At 54.0% G+C, this 14,776-nt stretch overlaps 1 protein-coding gene across 12 annotated transcripts in view; it reads left to right on the forward strand.

The window, feature by feature from the left end:
- Positions 1 to 14,776, forward strand: part of SNED1 (sushi, nidogen and EGF like domains 1) — a 140,246-nt gene that overhangs the window by 122,248 nt on the left and 3,222 nt on the right. For 8 of the 12 annotated variants that reach the window (XM_077153321.1, XM_077153322.1, XM_077153323.1 and 5 more), the window contains 10 exons: positions 54 to 237; positions 2,256 to 2,368; positions 3,284 to 3,565; positions 4,019 to 4,163; positions 4,253 to 4,335; positions 5,788 to 5,886; positions 8,728 to 8,841; positions 9,364 to 9,451; positions 13,273 to 13,356; positions 14,174 to 14,211. In XM_077153321.1, the coding sequence (XP_077009436.1) occupies positions 54 to 237; positions 2,256 to 2,368; positions 3,284 to 3,565; positions 4,019 to 4,163; positions 4,253 to 4,335; positions 5,788 to 5,886; positions 8,728 to 8,841; positions 9,364 to 9,451; positions 13,273 to 13,356; positions 14,174 to 14,210 (1,229 nt within the window). In that variant the 3' untranslated portion in view covers position 14,211. Of the gene's footprint in view, positions 1 to 53; positions 238 to 2,255; positions 2,369 to 3,283; positions 3,566 to 4,018; positions 4,164 to 4,252; positions 4,336 to 5,703; positions 5,767 to 5,787; positions 5,887 to 8,727; positions 8,842 to 9,363; positions 9,452 to 13,272; positions 13,357 to 14,173; positions 14,212 to 14,776 lie in introns of those variants that run through there. The other 4 variants (XM_077153325.1, XM_077153324.1, XM_077153328.1 and 1 more) reach the window with 4 other exon arrangements.

Consider the following 14,776-nt stretch of genomic DNA (forward strand, 5'->3'; position numbering starts at 1 on the left):
TTCCCCTGGAGACTGAGGCAGCCGGCCCTACTGAGCAGCCCCCACATCCCCAGGGCCCCATCCTGCTGAAAGCTTCGAGGTCACCAATGTGACATCCAGCGCCATCTCCGTGCAGTGGACTCTGCACCGAATCCGGCATGCCACGGTCAGCAAGGTCCGCGTGTCCATCCACCACCCCGAGGCCCACCTGGCGCAGGCCACCGAGCTGGACAAGAGTGTAAACAGGTTTACATTTGGGTAAGCACTCGCAGGCCTGGGCGGGGGCCAGGTGCCCTGGGGACACATTCAGCTCAGGGACCTCACAGGGCTTCGATGCCGCCCACCCCCATGTCTACACCAGCAGCTCAGTTGGCAGAGTGGAGTTGCCTCCTCCTCTGCTCCTGAGGCCCCTGCGTTCCTGCCTCCCTCTGCTCAGGTGCTGCCTGTGCCCTAGAGGTGGGGCTCACCTGTCCTGGAGCTGCTCTGAGGCGCAAACAGCAGATGGTCACTTGGAAGGGCCTAGAGAAAAGTGGGGTGTGCTCACTCCTGGGTCATGTGCTTTAGGCAGGGGTTTGGCCTGCCCAGAGACCCCAGGACAGGGGAGGGCAGTGGGGACACCTACTTCAAGTAGAAGAAAAGTCTAGAGATTTGGAGCCTGAGTAGTGGCAGGCCCATTCCTCGGACCAGGTGAAAAAGTACGTGCACTCCGAGGGTTGCCTGTTTTGAAGTTGATGAAATGTGTCATCACAATGTGTGTAAACTTCATATCCTTAATTATTGCAAATTAAATACAAACAAAATTACAAAATAAAGATGTTCAAATGGACATCAGTAATTCAAAATGACTGATGATTGACATTAAAATCCTAAAATCTGACAATCCCTGCAGTGAAATCTCAGATGCTGCCCTCCAGAAGACCCCAGGACTGATGGGGAGCCCTGGCCAAGGTCTCCTCTGGGGTCCCCTAAACATCTCGGACCACTTCCTCATGACTGTCCCCTTTTCTGGGACAGCGACAAATCTGGGTGGATTTGTCGCCACCCAGAAAAGAGGCTCCCAATCAGCTGAGGGGGCCATGGTGTCTGAGGAAGAGATGCATGCAGGCCACACTCAGCCCTGTTGGTTAAATCCTCATCGAATTATGTGTGCCCCAATCAGGGATGCTCAGAGTGGCCCCGCGGACACGTCTTGGCCCCGGCCGCACACCCGGGGTCGGGGGTCTGGACGGCGGACCCCACATAGTGGGCTCAGGGACCTCGGGGCTCAGCTCCCCATGGCCAGGCACTCCTGCCCCCGCGGCTTTCTGTACCATCAGTGTCAGGCCTTCCCAGGGCCCTTGTTTCCCAAAGTGCCAGTTATGCCACCCACACCAGGGCCAAGACTAAGTTCTTTTTTCTTTTCCTTTGCCTTGACTTCTCTTGCTAAAATCCTACCCACTTACAAAGACTGGGTCAAGGTGGTTTGGTTCACGATAAAAGCACAAGAAGGGCCCCAGGTGGGCACTTGTAAGCTGCATGGGGTCCCCAAGGCCACCTCAGGTCTGGTCATTTGCTAGAAGGACTCTGCACCTGGTCATCCTCACGGTGACCCCAAACACCTTCCAATCAGCAAAGGGAAAGGGTGCATGGGGCTAAGTTGGGGAGATCCAGCACAAGCTTCCAGAACCTCTCCCCATGGAGTTACATGGGGTGTCCTCAATCCCCCAGAACAAGTGGCGACAGCACACGTGAGATGCTGCCACTAGGGAAGCCCACTGGAGTCCCAGGCCCAGGGTTACATGAAGGCTTGGTCATGTGAGCCCCTCTGCCTGGCTGGGGCCATAGCCATGGCCCCCCAGGAGAGCAGGCGCCCAGCACCCACATGTTGCTGGGCTGTTCAGGAACAGTGAGGCCTCTGCCCAGTGCAGGTGAGTTCCATGTTAGCAAAGGAAGCTGTTCATCCCCAACGGTTTCACCCCCTTTCAACCAGGCCCCCCAACACGAGGGCAGCTGGGCCTACCAGGGAAACTCCTCTCTGCAGTGACCTTCTCCAGCTACCCCTTTCCTGTCCTCTCCTGCCTGGACCCCCTGCCCTCTGACCCTGAGAGCAGCCTGCAGGCCTTGTCCTCCTCACCCCTCTCACCCTCATCCTGGGTCCCAGTACCCCACTCAGCCCATGGGGCCCAGGGACCTGAGTCTTCCCTGGGAAGGCAGCAGGGCCAGCAGGCAGCAGGACAGTCCATAGCCCAGGGGAGCCAGGGTGGGAGACCAAGGGCCCCCTTGCCTGTCCCCCACAGGGATCTGCTGCCGGGAAGGAGGTATACCCTCCAGGTGACCACCCTCAGTGGGCTCACTGGGGAGGAACCCCCCGTGGAAAGTGCACCAGCTGCACTGCTGCATGTGTGGACACGTGAGTAAATGGCAGGCCCTCTTCCAGGTGCCCTGAGTGACTCCTGGCACCCCGGGCCCCTCCCAGGAATGTGCACCTCCAGGCCTCCACCACCCTGGTGGTCTGGTCTCCCATGGGGGTGGGGAGAGGGGAACCTTCTTTTGGGGTGTGCTGGCCAAGGCAGCCTCTACATGGGCACCAATGGCTCCCAGAGGCTCCTGGCCAGCTGCCCCCAGAGGCACACCTGTCTGGTAGGTGACTACGGAGGAGGCATGGGTTGGGCCGAGAAGGGAGAGACAACCCTGCCTCACCACCCTTCCCACCAGTGGGAGAGGAGAGGGCAGGCTGCTGTCAGCACCCAAGGGAGGGACTGGGGGCCCAGGGCAAGGCAGAGGGGGGGCCTGAGGAGTGAGGTTAGAGCAGGGCCCCTCCCCAGGCTCCAGCACTGTCTTCATGGTAACCCAGGCAGTGCCCACCTGGGGGAGGTGTGGGGGGCATGGGAGCAAGGGTTCAGCAGAGGCTGGGTCCTGGCCCTGAGCCTTGGAGCCCTGGCCTGGCCCACAGCCCTTATCTGCAGCCCAGAAGAGCTTCTTGCCCCCGAACTCGTGGGTGAAGGGGCAAGCTGCGCTGAGTGCTCCCTGGCCAAGCTCCCCACGGTTCACTGTGGTGCCAGCACCACCTTGACCACCACCCAAGACACCCCAGTCCTGCGCTGACTCCCGGGAGTCCCTGCCCTTTGGGTCAGGAAGGACACGCTGCACATACCAGGCTGTCCATGGCCAGTTTAGGAGTCTGAAGTGCAGCTGGTCCTGCCAGCCACATTTGGCATCACATGAGGCTTCAGCAAGCCCTTTCAGATCTGTACAGTGTGTCCCCAGCAAGGATCCCCTGATCACCCTCCTCCCAAGGCCCCATATTCATTCAGTGCCTTTCCAGGGCCCCTGCCCCCAGTGAACCTAACTGCCCCCCGAGTTACGGCCACTGCCGCCCATGTGGCCTGGGCAGCCCCCACCCCCGATGCCCCCCTGGAAGCCTACATCATCAACGTGACCACCAGCCAGAGCACCAAGAGCCGCTACGTCCCCAACGGGAAGCTGGCATCCTACACGGTGCGCGACCTGGCACCCGGGCGGCAGTATCAGCTCTCGGTGACAGCTGTGCAGGGCACTGGGCATGGCCAGCTGCACAGCGAGCCCGCACACCTCTCCATTGTCACCCGTGAGTGCCAGTGCTCTGGTGCAGCACACAGGGGCTGCAGGCCAGACTTCCTGGGGGTGCCCGCCAGACCCCTGGAGGTGCAGGCCAGTTCTCCTGGGGCTGCAGGTCAGACCTCCTGGGGGGGTACAGGCCAGTCCTTTTGGGGGGTACAGGCCAGTCCCAGTATGGGGTGCAGGCCAGTCCTCTCAGGGGGTGCATTTAGAGAACCTGAGCCCAGGGGTCAGGCTGTGGCCAGTACTAGGAGTCAGATGCCCTCTGCCTCCTAAGCCAAGTGGGCACAGGTGGGTTGGGCAGGGGGCAGGGGCTTCGGGCTCCTCAGAAAGCTGACACCCTGACACAACTCCTCAGCTCTGTGGCTCCAAGCACAGGAAAGGGGAGCTGTACCCTCTCCCAGTGCAGGGGCAGCCCCAGGGCCAGCACACAGGGCTACTTTGCTCTCCCCCTGCCCCACAGCCGCGAGGGACAGCACCGATGGACGCTGGCAACAGGGGGGGCACCACCCACGGGTGCTCAGAAACAGACCGGCCCCAGTGCACCTGCCAGAGCTGCTCCTGCTTAATGACCATGGTGCACCTGAGGCACTAACCCAGTCCCCCAGGTACGTGCAGCAGTTGCACCAGGACAAGCTCATTGAGGGATGTGTGTAGCATGGGGCACTGGCCTCACTGACTGCCCACCCCTCGGCAGGTTCTCCGAGCTTGTGGACGGCAGAGCAAGAGTGAGTGCCATGTTCAGTGGCCTGGCCAGCAAGTCGCTCACAGTGCGCTCAGGTGGGTGCCCACAGCCTGATGAGGAACAAGGCCCTGGTATAACCCTGTGCCCAGCAGTCTCCAGCCAGGTCCAGGCTCTGGGCCAAGTGTACCAAATGCTCCTGGGGTCAGCTCTCCACATGGGGACCAGCTCCTAGCCTTCAGGTTGTGAGCCCCCGAGGCTTCTGGCAAGCGCCAGCCTAGAAGACAACAGGGAGAAGTGAAGGACTTGGGCTTATGGGTTCCCAGGAGCTCTGCTTGCCTCTTATGGGCCTGAGTTTTACTTGGTGGGTGGCAGATGGGGGGCAGGATTGGGGGGGGCTGTGGAGTCAGAATCCACATTGCATGCAGTTTAGGGCTGGAGACGCCTGTTGCCATTGGGCAGTGAGGTCATATTCCAGCGTCAAGGGCAGAGCCTCTGGGTTCACATTCTGTTCAGGCAGGACAAGCTGAGCCACCTGGGGCAGGTCAGGGGAACTGTCCGCTGTGCTCTGCCCTATTGAGGGGTGGCACCACCAGTGCCGTGGGGCAGGGAAGGTTGATCACATCCCCACCTAGGCCAGGTTGTCTGGCAGCTCTGGGGCATATGAGGGGAGTTGGATGTAGAGATGGGATCCAGGAATCTGCCTGCTGCAGCCCCTCTCTGACAGGTGGCCTTGAGGCATGCTGGGTGGGAGGGATGGCGTCTGGCCTGCTCTGGAGGGCCTTGGGGTGCCCGGTGGGTCTCTCTGAGACTCACGTGGAGGCCAGCTGCCCATCTTCACGGAATTCCCAGACAGTCAACCTAATCACGAGCTAAAGAATAACTTCTATCACCAAAAAATCTCCCCAGCAAGGGAAGAACAGGATGTGCACCTCAGTGACCAGCCCAGGGGAAGGAACCATCAAGGGATGTGGGGTGGGAGGTGGGTCGCCTGCCAAGCCCCCAGCTGTGGGAGACACAGACCCAGCAGCCTCTCTGGCCATGGGAGCCACAGGAGCAAATATGAAATACAAAAGGCCAGAGAAGCCACCCTTGATGGGGGTGGCCAGGTTTGCAGGGCAGCACTGAGAGAGGGCACAGAGAGGGTAAAGAGTTAGGGGACAGCAGCGTCAGCCACAGAAAAGGATGAGGCAGCTAGGGGAAGCAATCCATTTGGACAATCCAGGGTCCCTGATGATCTGTCCTCAAAGCAGCGGTGGTTGGGGCCTAGGATATGGAAAGCAGGGTCCCTGGAGAGGCAGCAGGGGAAGGGGCAGGGGCCTCATTGGAGAAACCCACTGGGCCCACAGGGCTGGGCCAGAGGGTGTGGGATCCATAGGGTTCCATGCCTGAGTGGGAGGACCCCCTAGGCGGGCAAGGCTGGACTGTGAGACCCCAACAGAGCTGTCACCACCCACCCATGGCAGAGAAGACATTCAGGAAGCAGCCAGAGCAGCCCTGAGCAGACAGCAACCTGCCCTTGGTCACCCATGCGACCTGATTTCTCCTAGAAGTCCCGGCTCTGGTGCAGCTAGAGGCCACCGAGGAGGCCCCCACGCAGGCTGGCCTGGCCCTCCAGCTCGCCGAAGGTAGTGAAAAGGAAGGCACACGTGAGTGGGCACCTGCGGGGTAGGGGGACTTGGCACTGGCCGCCCTCAGGGCACGAAGCTATGGGCAGGAGGGGTGGTGCTCAGGGTGGCCTGCACCCCAGACATAGGTGGGATGGGGTAGCATCCACGGCCTGCCCGAGGGGCAGCCAGGCTCTGGGCATCCCAGCCTGGGGTGGGGTGGAGGGGTTGGCCTCAGACAGGTCCACCAGCCAGCACAGCACCTCTCCCTCAGGAATAGACTCCAAGAGCAGTGGCCAGCCTCCTACAGCAGGACATCCTCCAGGCAGCCTCCCATACTGCATGGGCAGCAGAGCTCTCCCTGGGATTCCTGTCCCACCCCTGGCCCCCCCTCACTCCTGGGCCTACCCCACTCCTGAGTCAGCCCCCACTCCCCCATACCTGCTTCCCTCCTGGCCGTCCCACACACATACACACATTCCTGGGCCTCCCCACTCTTGGCTCCATCCATTCCTGGAACACCTGCCCCAGCTGTTCACCCAGACGCTCCAGGGGCCAGTGGGCATGTTCTCCCTAAGTGAAGTGGGGCTCAGACTCACCCCATTCCAACCCTCCAAGGACAGTCCTGGCAACAAGCAACTCAGCTTCCACTCCCCTTAGTCACCGCACAGACCCGCTGGCAGGTCCGCCACCGTCACCTGGGTGCTGGCGGAGGAAGGAGATGCTGGTGAAGGCGCCCCAGGGCCCGGGCACCTCTGAGAGCCCATCTGCCCACACCCCCAGGCTGACCGGGTCACCTGTTCCCATCAGGGCATGGCAGTTGCTCTGAGCCCAAGCACACCCTGTACTGCCTGCCTGTAGGTCTGCATTTGCTGCAAGCCCTGGGGCCTGAGTACGCTGGCCTTTCCCTCCTTGGGTGCCCTCCATTCGGAGAAATGAAACCACTATTTCACCAGCTACTCTGTTCTATAAGCCCCTTTTAAATGTCAGATGTTTATTTCCTAACTCTCAGCAGTTAGAGGGGCACGAATGCCCTTTCCTGGTCCCTTAGGAGAGGTGTGAGGGGGCCCCATGCTGCGGGGTGGTGCAGCAGGTGCTAAAGTGAGACGGTTGTGGGTGCAGCTGGGTAACTTAAGGTGACGCACTCTGAAAGAGCTCTGGAATGCTCCTCAGGTGTACAAAGTCATCACAATCTCTGGCTTACAATAATGAAGAGAGGTCCTCAATGGTTGGCTGGCCCACTTTTATTTAGGTGGCCAGTGGTTTAATAAAAGGCTGACCCATGAGCCTAGACTTGGCCCACAAGCTGGACCATGAGAAGATCACGTGTGGCTGCCACACTGTCCTCCTGCTGCTTGGCTAACCACAGCCCTGAGTTCCACATCTATAGTTTCTTTGCTGGGGAGGAGGCGTCGGGGGTTGACCACAACGTGTAGACTTTCCCTTGGGGAATTCGTCATCCAGTGCGTCACTCCAAGGTGGATCCCACCGAACTGCTTCCACACACCTCACTGCTGCTGCGGGGCCACAGGGACCCATGCACCTCTGCCTGTGCAGGCTCCTGTAGGCTGCATCTCCCTCATGGCAGTACTGCTGGGGCATGGCTGGCCTGTGGGCTGGGGCAAGGGTAGAGAAGCCAACTCCTAGGAAAGGTGAGGGCTCAAGGACCAAGTGCTGCTAAGTGGTTCTTTAGGTGGATCCCTAGGTGGCTCTACAGTGGTTCTTTAGGTGGTTCCCTATGTGGTTCCCTAGATGTTTCTCTAGATGGTTCCCTAGGTGGTTCTCTAGGTGGCTCCTTAGAGGTTCTATAGGTGGTTCCCTAGGTGTTTCTCTGGTTGGTTCCCTAGGTATTTCTCTAGGTGGTTACCTAGGTGGATCCTTAGGTGTTTCTCTAGGTGGTTCCCTAGGTGGTTCTCTAGGTGGCTCCCTAGGGGTTCTTTAGGTGTTTCTCTAGATGGTTTCCTAGGCGGTTCTCTAAGTGGCTCCCTAGGAGTTCTTTGGGTGGTTCTTAGGTGTTTCTCTAGATGGTTCCCTAGCTGGTTCTCTAGGTGGCTCCCTAGAGGTTCTTTAGGTGGTTCCCTAGGTGTTTCTCTAGTGGGTTCCCTAGGAATTTCTCTAGGTGGTTATCTAGGTGGATCCTTAGGTGTTTCTCCAGTGGTTCCCTAGGTGTTTCTAGGTGTTTATTTAGGTAATTCCCTAGGTGGTTCCTAGGTGTTTCTTTAGGTGGTTCTCTAGGTGCTTTCCTAGGTGGCTTTCTAGTAGTTTCCTATATGATTGTCTAGGTGTTGGTATCGACTCACCCCCTCTCCAGCAATAACTATGAGATGGACGTGCCACCATACCATCAGGCTCTGGGGTCACCACAGAAGTAGCGGTGCCATGGCAACAGGGATTGGCGGCAGGGCGGGTGGTGACAGGGGTCTGTGACCATGCAGTTGGTGATGGGGTCTGCAACAGGGCAGGTGGCGGGGGGGGGGGAAGGGATTGTTGCAGCAGGACAGATGACAATGGGATCTGTGACCATGTGGATAGTGAGACCCAGAGAGGGTCTGCAGCCCTCAGTCCTAGAAAGCCCCAGGGCTGGGGGGACAAGGAGGGGCTGCACATGAGGCTGGGAAGAGTGACGGCCTCCCAAGCTGGAGGTGCAGGGTGGGAAAGAGACGGATGACACCATGGTGTCAATTACACAGGAATATGAATACATCATCTGCAGTCCAGGCCCACGCTCAGTCAGGGGTCACATGGCAGGGAATAGGTAGGGGTCTCAGGCTGGGGTGCGGTGTGCACCCCAGCCCAAGCCTGGCCGAGCTCGTTGCAGCCCATCAGTGCCAGCCAGTCTGCTTGTGGCCTACGCAACTAATGCCGTGGTCTCCTCATTTCCAGATGCCCCCGGGAAGTGTCTGGTGAACCCCTGCCAGAACGGAGGCACCTGTGTGCCCGGTGCCACCCCACACTGTGCCTGCGACCCTGGCTTCAAAGGCCGCCGCTGTGAACTGGGTAGGGACCCCGTCTATCCCGCCGGGGTTGCTCCAACAGGCTGTCCCAGAGCTCCCAGCCCCAGTCTCAACTCTTGTTGAGCATGGCCTTGTGGGGCTGCTGTGTTGGAGTCATGGTGGGGGGGGGTGTCTTGTCACTGCTGCCAGCACACAAGAGTGAAAGTGCTGCCCGGTCACTGAGGGGTAGAGAGCAATCCCGAAGCCAAAGTCAGGAGCCTCCACCCCAGAGCTGCCTCAGGCTCAGGGACAGGGGAGGAGGAGCCTGGCCTCCTGGGGCCCCTTGGGGACCAGTCATGGGAGGCAGGTACACAGGGTTGCCCTCGCCTACTGTGCCATGGGAGGTAAGGTTGCCCAGGTCAGCCAGGTGCAGAGACATAGGCAAGCCCTGGGGGATTTGGGCCACAGGGCAGGACAGCAGAGTTTGAGCAGCCCCCAGGCATTGGGGGCAGAGGGAAGGCACCAGAGCAGGAGGGCTGCTGGGCCTTGGGCCTGCTCATAAGCCCTTTCTTCTCTGTGCCCTCAGCCTGTAAAAAGGTGCCCCGTCCCTGCACGCGGTTGTTCTCTGAGACCAAGTCCTTTCCAGTCTGGGAAGGCGGCGTCTGCCACCATGTGTAAGTTGGGTTTATGTTCTTAGCCTCCATCCCTCGCGTAGAGTGTTCTGGAATTTTCAAAGTGCCTTCATGAAGTTGGGTGCACCTGCCTTCCCCACTCCAAGCAGCTGTGGTCACAATTCCAGGAGGGGCTTGCTTGAATGACCTGTTGCCTCCACGTGTGAACTGGGAAACTCTGGGGAAAGACTGGACAACATGTGTACACCGTGCTTCCAGGGAGCCGGAGTACAGAAGGCCAAGGCCTAGCTGCATGCCCCACAGGGCTTCCTGCCCACACTCAAGACTCCAGGGACACTCACTCTCCTCTCCCCTCTTCCCTACAGCCCCCCAAAAAACAAACCATGGTCCCATTTCTGCATCCTCCTTGCTAAGAGTCCATGACCCTGTGGGTTGCACTTGGAATCTGTGTGGTCAGCACTGAGTAGCCACTGTGCCCCATGCACTGTTCTAACCCTCGGGATAGTGACAGAGCAGACAATGAACAAAACCTACTGGTACACTAGATATTCATTTAGGAGATCAGCACTAAGGACAGAGAAGGGAAGAGCTGAACAGGTGAGACCAGCAGGGCCGGGTGGGGGTTAGGGACTGTGGCTTCTGTGCTCAGTGGAACGGGGAACAGGGAACTACGCTGAGCAGACAAGTGACATATTTGGTTGCAGTTTTAGAAGCCTGCCCTGGCTGGTCTTTGAAAAATGGAATGCAGGAGGGCAAGGGTAGGAATCTTGGTTTGAGCTCGGACAGGACCCAAGCTCAACACGTGAGAGGAACACAGAGGGAATACTGCTCTTTATTGGGATCTGAAATCTGTTTCCAGGGCATCTGAGTTTGGACTCTGTGGGGTGGCAGTCAGTACCTTCCAGCTGTGCCAGCGACGCTAGTACCTGCCAGCGACCAGCGGGCAAGCATGTGTTGGATGGAGAGCCATTCATTTATCAAAACCTTCCTATCCTTGATTATGTTTTTAAAGTGGGTTTCTTGAATTTAGCATAGCGTTGGGTCTTCCTTTATATCCAGTCTGATAATCAGTGCCTTTAATTGGAGTGTTTAGACCATTGACATATTTGTTTTCTATTTGTCCCATCTGCTCTTTGTTATTTTTTCTCCCTTTTCTTGCCTTCTTTTGAATTTCTTTTTATGATTCCATTTAATCTCCACTCGTGGCTTATTGGTTATACCTTTTTTTAGCTGTTGCCCTAGGATTTACAATTTGCATCTTCTTCTTATCACAATTCAATTACCATTATACAAATTCAGTATAATGGAAGAACCTCCTAATGCCTCCAGGATGCTTCCAACTTTCCCCTCACACTCTTTGAATTATTACTGTCAGACTTTATTTCCACATATGCTATGAATTATACAATATATTATTATATTTTTGTTTTAAACAATTACCTTTAAAAATGGTTTTTTTTATGTAAAGTCCTTTATATTGGTGCATTTACCATTTCCAGCACTCTATACAGATCTAAATTTCCACCTTGTATCATTCTCCTTTGCTGAAAGAACTTAATGCAATGTTTTTATGGTGCAGGTCCACTGGTAATCAATTCTTTCTGCTTTTGTCTGAAAAAGTCCTTATCACAACTTCATTTTTGAAGGATATATTTACTGGGTATAGAATTATTCAGATATTTTTCCCTTTCAGCACTTTAAAGGTATCATTCCTTTGTCTTCTGACACCTTTGCAGATGAGAAAACTAGTCACCCTTATCCTCATCCCACTATATTTAATATGTTCTCACTCCCTCGCCCCTCCCCCATGGCTGCTTTTACGTTTTCTCTTTATTAGTGTTTTTGAGCAATTTAATTATGATGCACTTTACTATAATTGTGTATGTGTATGTTTTATTGTTTGGAGTTAAGCTTCTTGTATCTCTGGGTGTATAGCTTTTATCAGATTTGGAAATTTGTGGCCATTATTTCTTCAAATACTTTTTTTGACCCTCCATTTAGCTTCTGTTGTTCTAGGACTCCAAGTTATGCATATGTTTGACTGATATTATGTTACAGGTCTCTGAGACTTTATTAAATTTTTTCCAACTTTTTTTCTCTCTGCACTTCATCTTGGTTAGATTCTACTGCTATATGTTCAAGTTCACTGATCTTTTCATCTGCATCTATCATTAATCCCATTCAGCAAAATTTTCATCTCAGATGTTTTATCCTCTCTAGAAGTTCCATTCAGTTCTTAGATCCTCCATTTCTCTCTTCATTATGTTTATGTTTTCCTTTAGATCCTTGAATAGGTGGGGAAAATTTATGATACATGTTTTAAGGTTTTTGTCTACCAGTTCCACTATCACTCACATTTCTGGGTTTTTTTCTATACAATAATTTTTTTCCTCGTTATGGGTCACATTTTCTTGATACTTCCTATGATTCTTTGAGTGTCTTATAATTGTATATTGGATGCTGGACATTGTAAGTTTTATACTACTGAGTGCTGGATTTTTAAAATTCTTTGCAAGAATTTTCCTTTTTTCTTTCTTGGAAGGCAGGGGTCCTTGCTGGTTACTGTGATCCTTTGAGACTTGTTTAGGTAGGCTTTAAAACAGCCTTTATTCTAGGGTTAATTTTACCCCACTTGTAAGCCATGGCCTTTCTGAAGTGTCTGCCAATTGGCCTATTTTCAAACAAGCTGTCCCCACTCTGCCTCTGTGAATTGTTCAGCTCCATAGTATTTCTTCTTTGCCAAGTCTCATGGGATTTTCCTACGTGTGCACACAAAGCTTGATTTTCAGCCAAAGGCTCAAGAGGACTCATGCAGATTTCTGGTGCCCTTCCTCTACATAGCTCCCTTCTCCCCAGGACTCTGACCCACAAATTCCAGCTGCCTCTTCTCCCCAACTCCAATCTCTGTCTCAACTCAGTGTGACCCCTGCTTGGATTCCCAATCCCTGCAATGCAGTCCAAAAAGTGCCTCCAGACTAAATTCCAGGGGCATCAGAGAGCTCATCTCATCTGTTCAGCATCTCCTGGGGATCACAATTCTGCACTACTGTCAAACATTTCAAAACAGTTACTTCTGATGTTTTTTCCTAGTTCTCTGGCTGTTCACATTGAGAGGTTAATTCCAGATCCTGTTATTCCATCATGGCCAGAAGTGGTAATCATACCCAAGACTTTAAACACTCAGGGTTCTATCGGGTTTAGCACCTAAGCTGGAACTTGGCCCATCAAACTCCCTGGATTCCTCTTTTAAACAGCTCTGACACTGGAGAACTTTAACAGTGAAATCACTTTCCTATTTGTTATCACTTACAAACTTGTGAAAAAGGTGATACGATTCCCATTTTACATGAAACTAAGACTTACCACATTCCAGTGACTAGTTAATAAATGGAAGAGGCAGGGTGTGAAATCAGGACTCCTATTCCACACTGCTCACACACCCCTCCCCCCCAAAAAAGCCTGCATCCCAAAGGCTTCCCAAACATCTCTACAAACTACCTGTAAGACAAAAGTGAGGCTGCACCTTCTCAAGGGCCTTGGGGCAAGTGGCCAGCCTCAAGCAAGGCATGTCTTTGAAATTTCACATTTTATCTTTCGATAGCATATGACTTTATTTGCCAGGGCTCATTAAAATGGGTGTATCTTATGTAAATTATACTCAGTAAAGTTAAAAAAAAAAAAAAGTCACCCAATTCCTACATTGGACATTTTAATACATCCATAGGTAAAATGCTATTAAGACAATAATGGACTTTCTCTCAAACACTGTTATGTTTTTCTGACGGTTCACACAGCCTAGGTTGAGCTGTTTAGCTATATTCTGCTTCAGTTTCTGGTTTGACACAGCATTCTTGTGACGACAGGTATAAAAGAGTCTACAAAGTTCACCAAGACATCTGCTTCAAAGAGAGTTGTGAAAGCACGAGCATCCAGAAAAGCCCAAACAGGTGCCCTCTCCAGGAGGAAGCCTGCGGGGTCCTGCATGTGGTCCTTGGGGTAACGGGGCAGGGTGGCCAGGGGGTCGCATGCTGTGGGCTGGGCTGAGATGGCGTCTGTGCCCTGGGGTGCAGTCTCTGTGCAGCAGCATTCTGCAGGAGATAGCATGTGCTTGAGTGTGCGTGCACAGTGGGTGCTGGGTTCTGCACGCTCACACAGTACACAGCACTAGAAAAGGCGGCAGGGAGCTCTACTGACAGGCCCGTGTGCATGACTACAAACACAGAAAATGCCATTTTGTTTTATCCACTCATACCCAGATTCCCTCCCAGAGGATATAAGGAAGTCACAAGAATTTTTACTGTTAGGGGTTTTAAAGTACCTGAGTATAGTATATGTTTTCAAGGTAACAGAGTCTAAAACATTATCATGCTCTCCACAGGTGGATAAATAGCCCCCCAGCTAGGCTTTGCATTACTGAGAGTCAAAGAGAAGATGAATGCAGTCCACAAGGCACAGCTTGCCCTCAAGATGTGCACATCTCCCTAAGCTAGCTCCCACTGTCTTCCTGCCACACACTGCTTTTGTTCATAACTCAGATCCAGCCAGGTCACCTTCTTGTTATTCCATTACTCCCACCTCAGAGCCATGTAGGTGCACACATGGTCAAACACTGCCGTCCACACCTGTGTCTGCTTACAGGGCCCCAGATGGGAGTACAGCTGACTTAAGACAGGGCCTCAGGGGCCATCCTGTGCTGAGGCAGCTGTAGGATTCAAGGTGTGCAGACCTCTTTCTCATTAAGCCACTTTTCTCCAATTATTTCAGGAAACAAAGTAACAGTCAAACACTGAAGAAATCTTAAGGTAGGTGCCCCCTGCCCCTACCCCCAGCAGAGCCGCTGGACAGTCTGAGAGGCTGTGCTTCCAGCCCTATCTTTCAGGTGCCGCCTTCTTTTCACTACGTGATGCCAGAGAAGGCTCACCTGTGTACTGCTATATTGCAAACTACCCGACAGGGATGCTTCACAATTCCCTAAGGGAGTTAAATTTTCACTAATTCCCAAAGCATAGGTGAGAAAAAAAGTACCTAAGTCCTCCCAAAAGGCATAAACCCAGAACAACCCTGGACACAAATACATTTTCAGGGAGAAATGAAGCTCTCTGGAGGTGAGCAGCAAATCTCACTCTATCTTGAGGGAAGTGTGACCTCCCCTGGAATGAGCCAATAAATCCAGCCCCAAGATCAGCAGCAGTCCAGAGTGGGGTGGACTCAGAGAGGCTGGAAGACCACCTGCACCTAAGGAGGGGGTGGGAGGGGATGCTGAGAGGGCTCCTGGTGCTGAGATTGGTGAGAATTCCAGGACTGTGAGGGGACTGCTTCCCAGACCCTGGTAATGGGTATGCTATTGGAAGAAAAAATAGGGTGGGG

The sequence above is a fragment of the Tamandua tetradactyla genome, chromosome 3, assembly GCF_023851605.1.
Source record: "Tamandua tetradactyla isolate mTamTet1 chromosome 3, mTamTet1.pri, whole genome shotgun sequence".
NCBI lineage: Eukaryota > Metazoa > Chordata > Mammalia > Pilosa > Myrmecophagidae > Tamandua > Tamandua tetradactyla.